The sequence below is a fragment of the Haliaeetus albicilla genome, chromosome 4, assembly GCF_947461875.1.
Source record: "Haliaeetus albicilla chromosome 4, bHalAlb1.1, whole genome shotgun sequence".
NCBI lineage: Eukaryota > Metazoa > Chordata > Aves > Accipitriformes > Accipitridae > Haliaeetus > Haliaeetus albicilla.
In genome coordinates, this window is record NC_091486.1 from 41532013 (window position 1) to 41552413 (window position 20401).

A 20401-nucleotide genomic window follows, 5' to 3' on the forward strand; every position below is an offset into this window, starting at 1 on the left:
GTTCAGCTTGCTGCAGCTTCCTGCAGCATCCAGTGCTGTGTCATCATGCAAGATTTCCTTTAACATGAAAAAACTAAAAGACATACAATCTTACTCTTAGATTTTCAGTCCAGAACTGAATCTCATATATCAGACAGAAATCACCAATTTTTAAACCAAAACAGCCTACGCTGGGATTTCTTTATGAAATGCTACACAAGGACTGGCCATTAGGTGTCACCTTTGTAAAGAGTATGTGTGATGACGTTCTCCACTAAGTTAATCAATAAAACAGTTTGCATAATAAAACCCCCAGTACACCAAGTTTTATAGAGTGCGTAGAGGTAGCAAGCCAATCTGTTTACAGATGTTCTGCAAAACAGCTAACAATCCTTAAAAACCATCGTTTCAGTGGATTCATTCAGGTACTTGCAGAGCTTTATACTAAATTACTCACTAACCTAGTCAGGCTAGACAGCTACACAAATTCAAGTGGTTTTATTTCAATATACTTCTGTAGGCTAGAATACTCACTTATTTACATTGCTTTTCCCACCCACAACTGGGCATCGATTTTCTCAGAATGACAGAGGTCCTTTCTGCAATAGAATTGATGGACAAGCCGCTTAGGATACCTTTGTTGTTTCTCCTCACCTCCAGCAGAGCATCCACAATTTTGTCTCTATGTGAATAAAAGAAATAACTGTTTAGATCACATTTTATGCAATACATTTAGCACTTATTTACCACGGATATTGGATCCATTACAAATCAGGGCAGAAATGAAATCCAAATACTCTCACCTGCTAGCCTCTGGATGAATTTCTTGAAGTTTCTTCATTAATTTGGTAAAGCTGCTCAAGTTCAACGTATTAGGAGAAATAAAGGCATCATATGAATTAGTGGAGAAAGGAGCAGATGTTTTCTGCAGGAAATTTTCTCCAGTATCCTAGAATTGCATCAAAATAAGCAAAAAGTGAATGGGTTAAGAACTGTACAAGTAATACAGCATATCTTTACTACTAACAAATATTCCTGTTATGGAAAAAGAAAAAATGACAGATACAGATTCAGTTCAATAAATTATTCTAATACAACCAGCCATATTACCCAACCTGTAAATTAGAAATAAAACTGCTACATGCATTTATGTACAACTGACATTCCTGCTACTTTAAATTAATCCGATTTATATTTCCCAGAGGACTAGCATATTTAAAGTTAAATCCCCAAAGGCAGCATATCTATATAGTTTATGAGAGCAACACCAGCAATTACTAACTGTGCCTTATCCTCCCAGGACCAACCTGACCGAATACAAAATACTGTATTTATACATAAATGTTCCTTAGATGTGTATTTAAAAAGACTTGAGTTTCCCCTCCAGTATCCCAAAATCTTTCTGGTATGAAATCACAAGATATTCACATAAAAAAAGTGTTAGAAGTGGAAACTCAAAAGAGGAGAAAAGCAAGATGAAAAATCTAGTGCAAATGGCTAGGTTCCCAACTGGCTTAGGATTAAGAAAAAAAGATGGAATATCACAATTTGATGGAGGGGCAAATGAATAGTGCTTTCACTCTTCTGCAGCATGCCAGAAATTTATTACTGACACATAACATGTTTTCCTATCCTAACATTATTCTATATATATTAAATGTAACATGTTATGGGACAAGAAGTTTTAAGGCTCTTAACCTGCCATATGAAGGAGCCTTAGTAATAATTATTTACCTTTTGATTAACTCCAAGTAAATAATGTACTGAATCTTCAGTAGATGATTTCAGACCAGTGCACTCTGTTCCTGAATGTACTTGTGTAGAGCAAGAAATTTCTGAAGTTATGGGAAGGAGATGCATTTTCTCAGAAGCAGAGGTGGCGTCAGGTGCTTTCACAGAATTGGAGGCTGAAGCGAGTGTTTTGTCTTGATGATTTCTTTGACTGTTATCAACAGGTTGGTTTTCATGCCAAAGCTTATTTGCAAGTACTTGGGAAACCAAATATTTATTCTGTGATGAAGTATCTACAAGTTCAACACTTACTGGTTTTCCTTTTATTTTTTTCTGGTTCATTTCCTCTACAGCTAACTTTGCTTTATTAGTGTCTTTAAAGGAAAGAAATGTGTATCTAAGGCACAAAATTAAAAAAAAAAAAAAAAAAGGAAACTAAGTAAAACACATGATGGTTCCCGTCTTCTGAATATTAACTGTATCTCCATTAAACTCCACAGAACATTTCAGACTCCTTAACTTCTCATGAGAAGCTGTCTGGAATGACAAATTTCTGTCAACCTATCTGTAGCTACATTAATTACTGAAACAAATTAAAGAATAACTCCCTCCTCTCTCCCATCATTCACTTACTTTGACAGAAAAAAAGCCTGAAACAAGTAAAACTTATATTAATATACCTGTAGTTACTAGAATCCACAGAGGTAAGAGTGTCAGAAATTTGATACTTCTGGAGATGTGATCTTAAATCACCCTACAAAATAGAAGCATATTTGGTTGCAAATGTATAGTGTGAAAGAATTCAGAGAAAAGGCAAAATAATACTACTACTATGTAAGTAAGAACAGGCATACCTCTGACACTGAGGAATTTAGGCCACCAACACGAATAAAAGAACACTCATTTCCACTCTCCATTATCTTCACTTCTAATAATAAACATAAGCAAGCAAAGTGTTACTAACTATTCTTGTTTCAGTTCAAGATAACATCTTCTCTGTAGATTTCAGAAAGCGTAGATAGAAAACCTTTAAAAAAACCTAAAAGAATGAAGAGGTATTCTAACAGAAAATGAGCATCCTGAGAAGCAGAACAGTTCAGTTCATGAAGTCTCTTTTCCCTGAGTATTTCCTAAGGTTTGAAGAAGCAGAAGAGGTACAGCCAGAGAAAACACTGGTCTGAACTAACAGGTACCAGTGCTAAAGTATGGGTACTGAACTGTGAGTGCCCACCATGGAGCACACAAACTCTCTGCTTTCAACGGCCTGGGACTTCTAACCATGCCCATCACCAGGACACAAGTCTCAAAACACAGACCATTCCCAGCTATCTCTTAAGAAGCCAGTATGGGGAAGGAAGCAGGAAGAGAAGGAAGAGAAAAAAGAAAGATTTAGAGCTACATGATTGGCTGGACATTGACTAAATTGAGTTTAACCACTTTAGGTCAAGTTTTCAAGGAAAAACATGGATGAAAAGAGCTGAATATCTGCACAAGCATTCACTGCAAGTCAATGAAAAAATAAGTCTGAAAACTCAGCTAGCATTTTTCCAAGTTTACTTATGCTTGTAGAAGGAATAGAATACTCAAATAATAAACACCATTATTAGGTATGGCAGCTTAAAGCACACAACCTCACCTCTTAAATCAACTGTGTCTTGTTTTTCTTGTTGGTTTTTTGTTTCTTCAGATATTACTGAAAAATCTGCTACTGTCAACTCCTCTTTAGCATCAAACCAGTATTCATTCCTTTCTTCAGTTTTCACACAGCCTTGACAGTTGAAATAGATTTCAGTGTGTTAAAATTCAGACCGTGGTATGTCATATGAATGAGCACCAAATTTCTGTGTGCTTAAGAGGATTCCATCTACCTACATGACTTGGTACTACATTACAAAGAGGTGACACATACTAGTTTTCACTTCTGATTTAAGCAGCAAAATTTTTTTTTTCCAAGATGTAAAATATAACATAGAGCTGTTACAATGTTAAGCATTCCATCACAGAAAGGACAGTTGAGTATCCATATATATGTTTTATACAGGGTTTGGGGTTTTTTTTCCAACAAATTAACTAACAAATAATACAGTATTTGTACTGGAAGCAGATTGCTTACCACATTCCATGTCCTGATCTTTATGTTGTTCTTCAAATGTCTTGGAGGAAGTACAGTCACTCGGCTGACAGCCACCAGTTAAACATACAGTTTGTGGATTGTCCTACAAACATGTTTCAGTTACGTCGTAGCACTTGCACCTGATTATACATTATTTTTCTGAGCTTCAGGATATTAAATGATTAAACAGGTAAATTTTAAAAAGTTAACCTACTGATCATCTTCAAGAACCCCCAAGTTATTTCATTTTGAAAGGATGATCAAAATTTTGGTCACATCAGCTGCATTTGCAATTACTGGCAGAGAATCCCACTTCGAGCCGTGAAGATGGTGATTGTATTTACATATACCTAAGAGAAGACTATGTTTCACAACATAATGTCTAGGAAAGAAGTAGTAGTCCCTACCATGTTGACAGAACTTTTCCTTTCTTGCAGTTTTGGTACTTCAAAGTCAGCTTTTCTTGTGCCTGAAACAGAACTAAAACAGATCCAAGAATTTCATACAAAATAGGGCACAATGATTTTAAATTTTACAATGATACTGAGTACTCTGAAATATTAATTTAAATATTTCCAAAACCTCACAGTAAATAAATAGAATGTGCTTAATAACTCTTAGCTTAAAGTGAGAAGAAAAGATTTTTGATACCTGTATTTTATAAATGCATTGGTGGCAACCTGAAACATAAAGCTATGTTCTAGGTTTATGTTAGGCTGCTTTTCCTTTATACCTAGATGGCTTTCTGTGTGATGTTTTGGTATATATCTTCACAATTTGTAATCTCCGTGCAATTTTTGATTCATTTTACTAATACTTAACAAGAAATTTGAAAAAGGTCTCTGGTTGTTTACCTGATGCAGTTAAAATTTCTTGCCAAATTTGTTTTGATCTCCACTTAGATAAAGTAACTGCACATGGTTCTTGAACATGCAGTACCATGTCCGCCAGAAATATGAAGTTATTTTTTTATCATTCTCCATAACTGAATGATAATCTTAGCAGAACAGCTGCTTATATGCCTAATATTATTGATGTTGGCAGCGAAGTCTTTGTGTTTTGGTGGGGTTTTTGTGGGTTCTGTTTGTTTGTTTGGTTTTGGTTTGGTTTGTGTTTTTTTTGTTTTTGGGGGGGGGGTTGTTTGTTTGTTTGTTTTAAGACAGAGAGCATTAAGATTAGAGACATAGATTTTAACTAGTGAAAGTAGGGAACCAGGAAAATTACCTGTAAATTGAACACTTCTGCTATAAAGATAGTAAAACTACAACTCCATAGTTTGCATGCTAGAACACTACAGAGTAAAAACTTCCTTAAAATAAAATCACTGTACCCAAATTGCTATGCTAGTCTTTCAGCTAAACAGTTTGGAGCAATAAGATACATCCTGAAATAAAGAAATTCTAAGTTTAACATCTTTTAAACTCAGTTCTCATTTATTTTGAACTTTACTAAAAACCACAAATGAGGACTACTTACTCATAGCAAAGATCCTCTCTGAACAACTGTCAAGAAAGAAAAGATTTGTCTTAATTTTCTTAAGAAAACAATTTTTATTAAAAACAAAAAGCAATTAAGAAATTACCTTGCAGGGGACATAAGAGGAAGAGATTGGGAACAACTTCATCTCAACTGATAGCGGTGGAAGCACATTTAAAGGTATGCCCATTTTTATTTTCATTCTCATACTGCTGTAATTCTTTTTTACCTCTTGCAAAACCAACATGAGAGATGAACGTAATTCAGCATTTCCATTACATCTGTTAAAATGCGTATAAAAAAATAAGATCCACTTAGACAGACATTTCATTTATTTTGCTGCTTCCAGAACCACCCAAACATTTTACAGTGTTTAAAGACTCCTCCACATTGCACAAGAACATGAGCTCACTCCTAACATGCACAGTAGCTCTCTGGAGCCATACTCTGTTTCACAGCATTACACCCTGCTCTCTTGAACCCTCTCCTAAGCTACGGAGCAGACACTATAGTAATGAGGTCTTATAGCTATCCATGGCACAGTAAAGTCTTCAGAGGCAGGACTTCTTGGTTGAATTCCAGGTTCGTTACAGGGTGTATGCTTTATCAGCTAGAGACTCTGCAATCGCTACCGCCTTCCTGCCTCACCTCTTAACAATTCTGCACCCTCTCTCTTTCTTCTTTACCACCTCCTCCCCAGCTCCCCCTCTATGCATCTCATCCACTCCTGAATGGATTCTCTGTACTACTCCTTCTGTACTTTTCCTCCTGTACAGAAGGACATTCCTGGAAACAAACTGTATTTTGCTGGGTCTGTGAATGCTACAGAAGATTTTAGGCTGAAAATAAGACTTGGCAGTTATGAGAACATAAACTCCTTTGGACAACAATGCTAACTATAAACACTATTACCAGCTATGGATAGAATACATCAGTACCATTTAGCAGTTAATGCCTTTTAACCCAGTTATCCATTTCATTTAAAAGGACACTAAAGTACGTGCCTGCTAAAACCTGTGTTTTCCTCCAAAGCCAGTTTGTAAATCTTCAAGCAGTGCTGATAACACATCTGATAATGAATGTTTAGAATCTGCAGTTCTGCTTCAATTGCTCTCTGCAGTATTTTGTGACAGTAGCTTGATGTAGAATTCTTCACAGCTTGTTTGTCAAGGTGTACTGGCCTTTAAAATAATAATAATAAACAAAATCTTGAACCCTTGAACCAATATTTTACATTCATTATGTTTTATTTTGAAACAAGTAGCTTTCCAGAAGCTATTTCTGATACTATTTAAGGAAAAAAAGAAAAATGAATCAGTTCCTCCTATTTACTGCACAGAAAAAATGATGTCTTACAGCAGCTATCACATTATCATCAGCCTTAAATGAGGGGTGGGAACTGCACGAGCACCATAATCATTTCTATCCAAAAAGTGCGGCTGTAAGAACAAAAAGCAACTTAGCAACTCTGTCGATCTACAGAGACACCTATTTTTGTCCACAGTCACAGAGTAATCTAGGTTGGAAAGGATCTTTGGAGGTCTGCAATACAAATCTCTGTTCAAAGCAGGGGTAACTTCAAAATTAGCTCAGGGTCTTAGCCAGTCCAGCTTTGTTGCTGGGTTCAGGGTTTTTTTGTTTGTTTTAAATCTCCAAGAAAGGAGACAGTACCAATACTACTCTCACTGTAAGAAACTTTTTCTCACACCCACTTAGAATTCCCCCCACTCTAACCACTGGCTCTTGCCCTTTCAAAACACACCTCTGCAAAGAATTTGACACAGTCTTCTCTGCAAGCCACCACCTGATTGCCAAGAACTGCAGGGAGGTTCCCCACCTTCCCAGCCTTCCCTTCTCCTGGCTGACCAAACCCAGTTCCCTCAGCTCTCCCCACACATCAGGTGCTCCACCAGCTCCCCTCACCATCTCTGGGGCTGTCCGGTGGGCTTTCCCCAGTCTGCCAAGCTCTTTCTTGCACTACAAGGCCCACAGCTGGAGATACCTTTGCAGATGCAACCTCAGGAGCACCAAACCGAGAAGAATCAATGCTTCCCTCCGTCTGCTGGCTGCACTCTTGCTAATGCAGCCCCAGGATGCGGTTTCCCTTTGCCATATGGGAGCACTGCTGACTTACACTCGACTTGTTTTTGGGTAGTCTGCAACTGCAAACCGAGGCTGCTTTGGTCTTTGTTCAACTTCAGATCTTCTGTTCATTCTTCTCACTTATCCAGGTCCCTTCCTACCCTCCAGTGCAGGAACTGCTGCCCAGCAATTTTTTAATGCCATAAGTTTTGCTAAGTCACAGACAACCTTTCGATCATGAAACGAATCTTATCCAGCACCTAGAATTCCAAGCCAAGAACAATTCGCGACCCACCTGTCAGTGCTTATCTTTAAATCACTGCTACACAGCTCATTTTTTGATTCCCACTGTTCCTAAACAAAAAACATTTTAAAAAGTTACAGATTAACATTTGTATAGACAAGCTCAGAGCAACTTCGAGTTAAAAAAGTTCTGTATATCAAAATTGTTTGGTTGTGCTTTTTTTTTTTTCAAATTACCTGAATTTGTGAACTTCTTTCAGCTGTTGCAGTATTGCCATCTGAACGTTTTTCCAGTGTGTCAGTAAGCTGCAATGGAATTTCCTCTGTGCTACCAGCTCCACATGACCAGTCTGTATTGCAAGCAACGTCTGCACACCTTTCACGGCACCATCCCACGGGTCGAGATTTGTTCATCATTGTTATCTCTGTATTAGTAGCCCTGGACGAGAGACAAACCTGAGCACTGGTACTTCTGCTTGTTGTAAAGCAAGCTCTAAAATCAGAACTCGCATCAACAGCCTGGTTAACCATAGAGTCACTGGTAACATTTTTCAAGGTTTCATGATGCTCCAAGTTCAGACAGCTGGTATTTCCATGGGAGGATTTATCTGCAACTTCCACCCCAAAAAAGGGGTTCTTGCTAGGGAGAATTGCAGAGACTGGAAATTGGGTTTCAGCATCCTTTGCAGTGCAGTCAAGGCAGCTGGTACCACGTGCACACATACCAGATTCTTCACAACTGTAGAAATCAGAATCCCCTGCAAGTTTGCAAAATTGCATGGCTACTGCAGGGGCCCTTGCCCTTGCTGACAGTAAAGGATTGTCTTGTTTCACTGAGACACTGTGAATGTGTCTATCATTCTTTTCAGACACTTCTTTGCTTGTAGCAATTTGGGGTGGCAGTATGCTGTCCATCAGTGGTATGTCTTTCACCTCTCCATTTTCTAAACTGCCACATACAAGCCGATTTGGACAGACCCTTTCTCTATTCCCACATGAATGACTTTCAAGTATATTTCCACAAACAACACTATGATACTCTGTTGGCTCTTCCTGATGATCATAATTCATGCCATTGCAATCTGGCAGAGACAGAGAGTCCTGAAGCAGGTGGGGAAGCTCTGGCATAGCTGCTTCTGGGCAGGTCTGGTCACCTACACCATACTCAGAAGCAGAACAATCTTCTGACACACCAATGAGATTGTGTTTCTGTGTGACTGCACCACCTGGAACTTCATGACCTGGATCTATCAGCTTTAAGGTTTCGATTCCTATAGTTTCCCTTTGCTCAGAAAACTCACTTGATCTATTCCTATCATCAAAATCTTGTTCGTGAGCACTGAGATACTCTAGCTGTGAATCTTCACCTAAATGACTTTGTCTGCAATCATCACACACCCCGCAATTGAAGTGCATATTGTCACGTGCCCTTCCCAACATATCAGCTTCTTTCTTGCTTTCATCTACCTGTGCACAGCAAATTCTCATTCTCTCTTTAGTATACATTTCAATGTCTGCATCTAAAGATGAACTTAAATAAGGTAAGCTTTCCTCTGACAACTTTAATTCTGAAACATTGGCAGAATGTGCCTGGTCAAAACCAGACTGGTTAGCTCCTACTGCAATGTCTCTGATGAGTGTGTGCTCAGCTTCCTCAGAGCAAGAAAAAAGATGGGAGGACTGACTGAAGCATCTCCTTTTGCTTTTAACATTGCCGTTCTTTTCTAATTCCATGGTACAAACACTTAAGCCCTCCTCCTCAGAAGTAATCCACACAACTCACTTCCACTGCAACCTCTCCAAGTCAATGGCTTGTCTCTTCTTATCAGTGTCTAACCTTAATAAAAATAAAGAGAAGTTTGAGATATGTCATAGTATACAAGAGGACATTACTGTTTAAAAAATACGTTAAATTAAACATCTTATTTTCACCTATTGCATGCTAGTATAGAAGCTAGGAATTATACAGTATGTTCTCAAGGAAATCCTAAGAGCTCACAGAAGGCTGTTAAAATAATTTGCCATTCTCGCTCGTGTCATTTCAATTGTGTAAAAGCATCCTCAGAGAACAATCAACCCTATTTCCTTACACTCTTGGGCAAGGTTTCCATCGTCTTACCACTGAAGCATTTCTTGGCTGAATCATCAGAACCCCTGTTGATACACAGCAATCTATTTACATCATACCCTAAGTTCAAGACAGCACAGAAGGTGTTTAGATGCACGTACTGACTCTGAAAGTGAAGATGCTAATGGTCATGGATTCAGTGGCCACAAACTGACCTCACATTGTTCCTGATTGTATACTGGCTGGTAAGCACTCCTTGCCACAGAAAGCTTACAGCTTCTCGATCCATAACCAGTATATTTACTGTAGGGAACATCTTTCAGTCCAGGAGCTATAACAATTTTTAAAACTACCTCAGTGAGTGAAGGGGTGAACTTAGAACCCTGTGCCTCCCGAGAACTAAAAACCCTTCAGGCGTTGGACAAAAGGGAAATGAAAGCATATTCCTTTTAATTCTGGGGAAACAAGAAGAAATGGTTACTAAGCACAGAAAACCTGAGAATCTTTACAGCCAGGAAGTATAAGTCATAAAGGAAAACAGGAAGACAGTTTCTTGGATCAGAGCGCTTCTTTTAGCAACTGTAGAAAGCTGGACAATACAGCAAAGCAAAGCAATACCCCTGCTGTGGACTTGCAACAAACCTAGTTTCATAGCATGAACGAAAAGCAGAGAAAGAGCATGTAGGGATGGAAGACGCTCTTTGTGAAGCTTGTTTCTTATAAATAGTTGTCAGTTCTTCTCTGCCTTTCCCTAGAAGCTTATAATGAAGAGAGGGACTCATACAAACGTTAGACATATTTCTCAGTTAGGTATGCGCTCTAAGCTACTGAAATGAAACGTAACAATTTTATAGTATAGTCACAGGTCTCTAACCCAACTATAATCTTATATAAAGCACAGCAAAATGCAGTCCTGTCTGTAACTCTTCCCCTGTGAGAGCATGCAGACCAACAAACAGGCCCATAAGCTGGGTTTCACATGCTTCTAAACACAAAAGTCACTGGTTCATCCTCCAGAGGAGGCTTCCAGCGTGGTGAAACACAGTCCGTAAGGAACCGAGTGAATCACAGAATCATTGGTTGGAAAAGACCTTCAAGATCATCAAGCCCAACCATCATCTATGCCCACTAAACCATGTTATGGAGTACCCCATCTATGTGCTTTTTGAATACATGCAGGGATGGTGACTCAATCACTTCCCTGGGCAGCCTATTTCAATGTCTGACAACCCTCTCGGTAAAGAAATTTTTCCTAATATCTAACCTAAATCTCCCTTGCCGCAACTTGAGGCCATTTCCTCTCGTGTTATCTCCAGCCACCTGACAGAAGAGACCAGCACCCACCTCACTACAACCTCCTTTCAGGTAGTTGTAGAGAGCGATAAGGTCTCCCCTCAGCCTCCTCTTCTCTAAACTAAACGCCCCAGCTCCCTCAGCTGCTTCTCATAAGACTTGTGCTCCAGGCCCCTCACCAACTTGGTTGCCCTTCTCTGGACACACTCCAGCAACTCAATGTCTTTCCTGCAGTGAGGGGCCCAAAACTGAACACAGTACTCGAGGTGCGGCCTCACCAGGGCTGAGTACAGGGGAACAATCACCTCCCTGCTCCTGCTGGCCACACTATTTCTGATACAGGCCAGGATGCCATTAGCTGCCTTGGCCACCTGGGCACACTGCTGGCTCACATTCAGCCAGCTGTCGACCAGCACCTCCAGGTCTTTCTCTGCCAGGCAGCTTTCCAGCCACTCTTCCCCAAGCCTGTAGCGCTGCATGGGGTTGCTGTGACCGAAGTGCAGGACCCGGCACTTGGCCTTGTTGAACCTCATAAGATTGGCCTCAAGTACTGAAGCACCTCATAAGATTGGCCTCAAGTACTGAAGTGAGACACAGGCTGCTGGTGGAGCATGAGGGGAGACTGGAAACTCAGGCCTGTTTCTTGGCTGCTGCTCTGGGATTAACACACAAGTTAGGAGAGCTCTGTCTGCTCCAGATATAAACAGTGTGACCCAGGCCTCATATCTGCACAGGAAGGTTTGCAAAATGGACCCCTAAGAGATAACTTCATGATAGCCCTTCCTCACAGGGAAAAATGGCTTGTCTTTCAAATCTGCAGCCACTGATTCTCATCTGCTAAGGATCATCATTAAAATGACAACATTTAAAAATCACTTAATAAAAATAATTTAAATCATTTAACTAAAGGCATCAATAGAAGTCAGTCACCCTCCAAAAAAACCTCACCATGATTTCATTATGCCCTTCTACAGTTGTTTTTTTTTTCAAAAACATTAGCTTTCTTATTACACTAACTTTACCTTCACCTTCTGAGGTTTTGAGCAACTATACCTGTGAAATTAAAAATCTTCCCATAACACTACCGAAGTACGTCTCTGATGCCTATACATAAATCACAACATATTATCACAGAGAAGTGGCTTTCCCCTCACCCCACTTTTTACTTAAAAACAAGTTAAGACATATACGTCCTAGTTAAGTAACAATAACCTTGTTACTACTACTGACGCAGCCAGATGCTCAACAACAGTCAAGCCGGTTAGAAACCGGCACTGATATTAAACCACAGCTTCCACATCACAGCGCAGCGTGGAGAGCTGCAGCCGAGCCCCCGGGGAGGAAGGGGGGATCCCTCCGAGTAGCCCAGTGTCCCCGCCCGCCCAAAGGGAACGCCCAGGCAGGGGACCGCGGCTCAGCCCTCATCCCGGCTCCAGGGAGGGCTGAGCAAACCTTCCTGCTGCCCAAGCGAAGCCCCCTCACCCGCCGTAGCGCCTCCGTACCAGAGCCGAGCCCGGGCCTGTTCCCCGCGCCTCCGACCCAGCCGGGCGACAACGACCCCACCGAGCACGCGCTCAACGGCCGCCAGCCGCCACTCCCCGCCCGCGCCTCCAGCCCATTGGCTGCGACGGGAAGCGCTCCAGCTCCTGATTGGCCGGTACGGTGCCTGCGCCAACCGCGTGCTGCCCTGCCCACCCCACCCCTCCGCGAGATGTCTCCTCAGAAGCGCTTCGGCCCTCCTCCCTCACGGCGGCGCGGGGTTGTCCCAGCCCTCACCACAGAAAGCCCAAACCTTATCCTGCGGGGTACAGCAGCAGCATGTCGTCTCCTACAGTTATTAAAACCTAGCAGCACGCTGAAGGGGCAGTGGAGGCGAACACAGTGAGCTGGGGAACGTCACCCAGTAAACTCCCACTGTACGGGTTACCGAATGTAAATGTATGCGTTATTTTTACAAACTTGGTTCTGGGCCCTACTCCCTCCTTTAAACACATATATGTAAAGTTCTTAATAAAGTGTGCAAAAAATCACAAAACAAACCGACCCCCAAACCCATATAATCGTTTAGAGCATTTAAAGCATAGACAAGCACTAACCTCCTCAGCATATTTCACCTAAGTGATCTCTCATTAACGCCCACAATCAGTGCAAGATGAAATTTAATACTAAAATTGACACGGTTTTGCTGAACAAAGTTGCCTCCTGTGGTGAAGGATTCTTTCTGTTGTGATGGATTCTTCCAGGGAAAGTTACTATGTGGGTTACCTATCTGTTCACCGTAAATACTCTTAATGAGAGAATGAATCCCATTAGCAATACCATTCAAATTTCTCCTGATAGGACACTGCCCCTGTCCTCCCTCTCCTCAAGTGCACTCTGCCATTAAAAAGGTTAATATTTGGAGGTATGTTGCACACCAGTGCCCTTAGTAGGCACACAAGCCCCTGCCTTTGTACATTTTACAGCCAGTGATGCTCATGGTTGCGTGTCTGCAGCAATATATTAAAAAGTAAAATGAGCTGTTACACCAGTATCATCCAAAAATTCTGTATTTTCCAAGAGAACTTTTACCAGTAACATCATCATGACAGACCACTCCATAAAAACTACCCAAACAAGTGACGTTTTTATTGGCAAGTTCTGCTAATGGATTTCCTTTTCCACGCTCGTATCTCCTAATAGTTTGATTGAAAAAACCAAAACAAAAATAACTATTTGGGTAACATTCCATTTGCAAACAATAAAATTATTTAACATTTAAAAATAAAACAAAGGATAACAATTTTAAATACAAATTCTAGGAAAACCCATCCTGGTTCCCCCAGGAGCTGTTCCTTGCCAGGCTGCCACCACCATGGCTCCGCTCTGAGTCAGTGGGCTGGGTGCTGAGGCGCTCTCAGTTGGAGCTCAATTAAAAGGACCGGGGCATGTGCTATTATTACCATTCAAAGCCCTGTTGTTGTACATTCTTCACAGGAAAACATAAAACAGTTTGCAGTAAACCAGTCAGTACTTCTTCCCTTATTCTAAAGCTAAGTCATACTGAAAGTTAAGGGGGAAAAAACGCGGCTTCAACATTCAGCTACTTTATCACACACACAGATTTCTACTAAGAGCATATCCAGGTTGAAATACACATCTGATTTCTGTCATGAGGTTAATGCTTATGGGGTGCGAGATGCAATCTACTTTGAAATGATAAACACATCACTTCCTGATGAGCAAAGTATTATTTTTAGCCTTTTGGACCAATGCTTAGTTGCTAGGTTGTTTCTCCTGAATCTTGCCAGGAGAGACAGTTTTCACCACTATGACAAATAAAAAGATGACTGGTGGCAATCACACACCTTATCATCAGTTAGTAAGATGTTGTAGCTAGCACATTTGTTTACATTCTGAAAAACCCTTAGTTCTTTTTTTAGGCCCCAGAGGCTTTGTACACCAGAAATTACACAAGTCAACCACAGAAGATTGTAAATTGGTATCCACAGCGATTTTGAGGTATTCCACAAGAAACCTGGCTCTGCACCTGAATGTTCCTCTCAAAAACCAAAAAAAAGAAAAAGAACCCAAAGCCCTAGCTGGAGTGGAAATTTCATTTAAAAGACTCCTTTCATCCCCATGTTCCACCACATTTGATCAACAAGGACATACTTATTTTCCCAGGGGCACAAAAAGAGCCTTCTTCATCCTTTTCCTGGAATATTAATTTCAGTACTTCATTCCAAAATTTCCGGGTACACTCTGAAGAGATGAAGAGCAAGGTGTTATTTTCTAGCCAAACCAGAGAAACACATTCAGACACTGTTTTTGGTTTATTTAATTTGTGAAGGTGCTCTAAGAAGATACTGGTGATCCCCCTACGTTGAAAATAGCAGCGGTTTAGACTCTAACCTCCAGTCTGCAAGGAAGAGGCTAGGAAAAGACCTGGACCGGAAAGTCTGAAGACCAAGTTAAGAAGAAATGGTCTCCCGGGTCTGGATTTGGCTTGATAGAACTGTATCTATTGAGGCAGTCAGCATCGACAGAAGGTTGCTCCTGTCGAACAGGAGATGCTGCTTCATCGGGTGAGCAGGTTCCTAAGGGACTGGTCACCTGCCTTATTCACAAGCTTTTCTGTCAGGGCTGAAGGGGAAAGGACAGCTTTATTCTTCAGGTAACTGCTGTTCTCCTTTGAGTAGTACATTCAGAATAATTTCCAATAAACCAGAGCTGTAGTGCTAGTTGTGTATAATAAATTTCCTGCAACATCTTAATTGGTTACGTTATTTTTCATGAACAGTGGAAAACCTTAATAATGACCTTAGAAGGAAATAATTCACTACTTCTGTATTTGTAGAAAAACCATAGGCAGTAATATTTTCTAAAGTGCTTCTTTACTTATCAGTTACTTTTTTAAAAATTCGACTTGTATTTTTTAGCGGCATAGTTTTCTAGTAGTTCATGGACCAGTAGATAGTTTCTGATGTAAAAAACCCATTACATATTTTGTTTAAGCAAATGACACTTGCTTTGACAAATGCACCGAAGTGAGTGATCTAAGTGCAAAACCCACCATTTCTTAAAACACGGCCTTATGCTGGTTTATTAATGCAACTTTACATCCTTTAAAAGTAGTTTACTTCAACTCCAAGAGCAGGGATTAAATAATACAAATAAAAGTTGAAAATTCAATGAAGCTATTGCCTATTTACCCTGAAATAAAATAGTCTTATGATTCCACTGGTGCAAAAATCCCTCCAAACACCTTTGTTTTATTGGCAAAGTCATTTAAGGTCACTTTTGCTTCCAAGACCGTCTTCTTCCATGGTTTCCACTGAAGGAGTTTTGCTTTGTAATGGCTCGTGGTTCCACAGTGATTTGTAAATGAAAAACCTACTATGAATAACTCTACTGTAGTCACTAAATTACAGATACTGTCATGAGAAAGTCCCAAACTTACAGTGCTTTTTTTAAAATTTTCAGCAAGACACAAAATTCCAGTCCAGTTAAAGTGTTTTCTTTGAATGCCATTTTAAATGGCAATAAGTGGCTGCTGTGCCTTCTGGATGGAGAACTTAACGCGATGCCCGATGTGCTTCTTACATGGTAGACGGACACTGTACTTCAAATATACCCAAAGAACGGCTTAGAAGGGCTCCCGCAGGCACAGCCATTTGGATCAGCTACTCCTATGTATATAGTGCAGTAGGTTTGAGTCTGCGTAGAGAGAACCACAGCTGGGTGGCACGTAGCAAATGTTAGGGTTGTCTGTTCTCAGAAGGCATGACACAAAGCATCCCGGACAGCAAGAGACAGAAGCATCTGCAACGTTGTTCTGATTCTGTCAAGTAGTAGTTTCCATCGAAAGGTGGTGTTTATTGCTGAGACAGTAAAGCACTCCGGTTGGCTTTCATCTTCTCCAAGCGTTTTACTAGATGACCATTGCTGACTTCAAGCTCTTCAGTTTTATCCAATGCTGAACGAAGCTGAAAGAAGAAAGCAGAAAAAACCCACATAATTTTCACAGTGTTTTCCCTGTCCAAAGATAAAGCAAGATTTGTAGTTACCAACACTAACTGATGATATTGCTGGAATTTCCTTACAAGATAAAGCAGTTGAAAATTCCTATTAGCAGAGTTAAAAGTAAACATTGTGTAACTGCTTTGAAGGCCACACATACGTTTTCTAAGCACGGTGCCAAGAATCCGAGGTGTTTACAGAATGTTGAACAAATGGCTCAGAGTTTGCCTCAACTTTAGAAGCACGCCTGTCTCGCTGCCTGGCTTTTATGTTTCTGGTTCCCAGAACTACAGCCACAGGTGTGACGTTGGTGCCTTAGTTTTCTATAAAGCCCACCATGGCATGGGAGTAGGGACAGGGACGTGGACCACACAGAGCAGTATCTATAGGCAGCAGAGCAAGAGGAGTATTTAGAAAAAGCAAAAGAGCCACACTGAAAAAAAACCAAACCAAAACCCAACCAACAAAAAAACCCCTCAGGAGCCAGGTGTGAAAGAAGCTGACAAACATATTTAAACTGGTTGTAGCAGCTACTTGGAGAGAACATGAAGTTTGGTAAGACAAGTAAGGTCAAAATTACAGACAGCTTGAAGATGCAGTGTTTTACAAGAGAGAAACACAGACAATCTGTGGACGGACACTCTAGAGCAAACAGGCATGAACAGATTGACAGAGCAAGAAAAACAGCTCAATAAGAATGATTCACATCCATTTAGCACTCAAGTTTAGACTCTGAAGCTTGAAAGTTTAGACTGTCATTCCCGGTAAGGTGTGGCACTGTGCTTAAATAATGAAGGGCCCAAATGAACTTTACAGCAGGATTTCCAGTGTTCTACTGCTGTAATTTCTGAGTCACATGTTCTAAAAAGACCAGTGATTTGTATTTACAAACCCAGAGTTTATAACACCCAAAGTAATGAGCCTTCAGGTACAACAAAGGACAAGGACAGCGAAGTAGAAATAGGAGTTCTTCAGCTTTATGAATCTCGAACCACATGAACATTCACAGCTGCAAAGTAGCGTTTGAGCATTTGAAGGCTGCTTCTAGATTCAAGTTGTACAAGTACAACCTGAGTTTGCTCCAGAGAACCAACTCTGGTACAAAGCAAGGCATTGCAAGTCAGTTTAGGAAGGAATGGCAAAATGACAGTGGGAGTTCATAGTTGTGACTGTTACTCCGGTGTGAGTGCTGAAAATTTGGTTAAACATTTAGAACAAATAACTAAAGCAATAAAAAAAGTAGACGTTTATTCTTTGCTCTGCCAAGAAGGATAGTTCCTCCTCTAAAATGCACCAGACAGAGAGGTCTCCCCCCATGCGGTGCAGGCTGATGGCTAGCCTGTGACAGTTTGCATTTAGAGTTACCTCTCTCTGTAGTTTGCGTTTCTCTGCTTTCAGTTCATCTTCTACTCTTTCAGCATTTTCAGCAGCACTTTTGTATCGGGCTACCTGACCTTCCAATCGTATTACCTAAGAGAATGGCAAATTTTTTAAATTAAAAGCTGTACCAAGAAGTGACTCTGAGGCTTTACTCTTCCACTAGTAGTTAAGCAGTAACCAGAGAGATGCTCACTTTCTTTAATAAAAGAAAGGCACATTCTGAGGAAAAAAAAATATACCAAGGAAGCCTGGCCATGGTAACTTACTCCAGACCTTTTATACATATCCATATTTAATATGCTTCCAGCAACAAAAAATACAGTCCATTGACTAAACTGATTTTAGCAGGAGTATTGCTGACATATTCTGGACAAGAGCAAAGAGTCAAAATTGAAGAGTCTTGTATAAAATCCATATATACTACATCATATAATAGAAGCCATTTAAAAATTGTTGATAGCTAGGCATAAGGAAGTATTCTGAAGAGTTCAGTAAGTGCTCTCAATATACCTTTGTCTTTGAATGTTTTTTCCTTCGGTAAAGATGAATAATATATTCACTCTTCCCCATACATAAATGAAAGCATTTTAGTCTTTATGACTTATGTGCAGTAGCCCTGATGCTCCAACACTCTTACTTCTTATTTTAAGGGAAAATCACAGTAATCATTATTTCATTTATCATATAATAAAATACACTTTCTCTTTGCATTCTCACCATGCCTAAATAAACAGAACAAGCCAGAAACTTACATTCTGTTCCAATGCTGTTATCTCTTGCTCAGACTTTGCTAGTTTAAATTTGAGATCACTGATCTGTCTGTTGGCATCTCCTAAAAGAATTGCAGATTTATCAGAGATGTCAGAACAAGTATCAACAGTGTCTTCTAACAAGTCTGTCATAAAATTTCCATGCTACAGGAATCTGCTTGGGGCAGCAGTAGAGTAGCACGTGATCTCTGCCAAAAAAGTGCCCAGCAGATGGGCGCTATTCCAGTCTTGCCTGATTCCCTTCTGACTGCTCTGAAAGCGGAATTAACCAAGAACTCACCCCAGCTCTCCTGGGGAACAGAAGGGAGATTTCCAATTGCAGTCTTGCTCAAACAAAGGATAATCACCCTCACCTCTGGTAGAGGTGCGTGGCTGGCTCCCAGCTTGAAGCTCCCTTACAACTGAAGGCTCATTTTTACTTAGAGCCATGTGGTTATTTTACAGATACATTTTCTCATTCACATACAGGACATAAAAGTTCTCTTAAAATCAAAATGCAGCTTACTTTGGAGGTCAATCATGTGCATATCTGTCCCATTTTCCAGAACTTCATCTTCTGACTGTGTATTTTCCATCTTGCCATTCTTCTGCTTTTCTTCCAGCTGTCCCTTTAATTTTTTAACCTGAAGGACACAAAATAATTAGTTATTAAAATCAGAAAGGGAAAATTGTGGCTCAATACTCAAATTCACTCAAGTATTAGAAAACAAATTATATTTTTTTTAAACTTAAATTCCATAAACTCTTTTGTTCAAAGTAATTTCCTAGAAATTCTTTTGGCAAATGACTCATCGTATTTGAAGTACCAGTGCTTATACATAAATTCAGGACCAAACATTAACGAGTGGAAAAAAGACTGTTTTATTAGAAAAGCCATAAATGTTCTGTAGGCACATTCATGTAAAACATTCTTAAAACCCCCAAACTGCATTTGGTTGTGTGAGAAGTCTCAAGGCCAAGGATATAGTCCATAATGAAAGCACAGAGCATCCTGCAGAGAAACAGATCAGCTAGTTTTTTGAATAAGCTTTATATCTACTATGGACTATCAAGGCACCAGCAATAATTACTTTAATTGCTATTTACCCATCTACTGTAATTCCTCCAGCATTTCTCTCCAAATGGCCCATTACCCACAGACCTAGCGATTGGGAAGGCTTACTCTTGGAGATGAAATTTGCTTCTACAATTTCTGGACCATATTTGTTTTTCCCTTGGGCTTGGCCAATCCAAAGTATTCTTTTTCAGAAATAGTCCTAGAGAAGGAGTTTTAGGTGACTAAGGACACTGAACATGACTGGTTAGCAACGTGGAACAGGCACACTGGGTCGTATCTTTCTTCCCTTGTATCCTGACTTAATGCGCAGGAGAAACGTTTCAGAGGAATAAAGTGGCAAGCAATGCAGTAAGTCCTTGGCAAGAGCAACCCTCCACGCATTCTGAAAGGCAATGGTACTGCTGTTCTGTACCTTATGTTGGGGCTGTTTTGATTTTCTTAGTCTATACTACTCTTATCATAGATTTAGCAAACACACAGCATTTCAGTTTTCCTGTGATTACCTGGTCTAGTAAGGATTCTCGTTCATCAATGAGTTTTTTCAGTCTGTCTGAAAGAGAAAACTGAAAGTTCAGTGCTGAGTTGATCGAGCCGCACATTTCAGAGTGCATCTGATATAAGACCAAACCATTAAGGTTAGTGAAACTAATGATGAAGGTAGTTATGCACGTACCACAGGAAATGAGGCCACAGACAGGGCTGGGAAG

At 40.2% G+C, this 20401-nt stretch overlaps 2 protein-coding genes across 7 annotated transcripts in view; both read right to left on the reverse strand.

Moving 5' to 3' along the window:
* Positions 1-9467, reverse strand: part of RBM44 (RNA binding motif protein 44) — a 43480-nt gene extending 34013 nt beyond the window's left edge. The window contains exons 1-14 of the mRNA XM_069780372.1: positions 7862-9467; positions 7677-7735; positions 6292-6480; positions 5948-6121; positions 5529-5580; positions 5300-5325; positions 4231-4303; positions 3824-3926; positions 3347-3478; positions 2565-2638; positions 2391-2464; positions 1714-2107; positions 783-928; positions 522-661 (exon numbers count right to left, since the gene is read on the reverse strand). Of these exons, the coding sequence (XP_069636473.1) occupies positions 522-661; positions 783-928; positions 1714-2107; positions 2391-2464; positions 2565-2638; positions 3347-3478; positions 3824-3926; positions 4231-4303; positions 5300-5325; positions 5529-5580; positions 5948-6121; positions 6292-6480; positions 7677-7735; positions 7862-9358 (3133 nt within the window). The 5' untranslated portion in view covers positions 9359-9467. The remainder of the gene's footprint in view (positions 1-521; positions 662-782; positions 929-1713; positions 2108-2390; positions 2465-2564; positions 2639-3346; positions 3479-3823; positions 3927-4230; positions 4304-5299; positions 5326-5528; positions 5581-5947; positions 6122-6291; positions 6481-7676; positions 7736-7861) is intronic.
* Positions 9468-13516: 4049 nt separating this feature from the next.
* Positions 13517-20401, reverse strand: part of LRRFIP1 (LRR binding FLII interacting protein 1) — a 116782-nt gene continuing 109897 nt past the window's right edge. For all 6 annotated transcript variants that reach the window (XM_069782096.1, XM_069782095.1, XM_069782097.1 and 3 more), the window contains 5 exons: positions 20198-20244; positions 19143-19260; positions 18620-18699; positions 17853-17957; positions 13517-16453 (listed from right to left, as the gene is read on the reverse strand). In XM_069782096.1, coding sequence (XP_069638197.1) covers positions 16343-16453; positions 17853-17957; positions 18620-18699; positions 19143-19260; positions 20198-20244 — 461 coding nt within the window. In that variant the 3' untranslated portion in view covers positions 13517-16342. The remainder of the gene's footprint in view (positions 16454-17852; positions 17958-18619; positions 18700-19142; positions 19261-20197; positions 20245-20401) is intronic.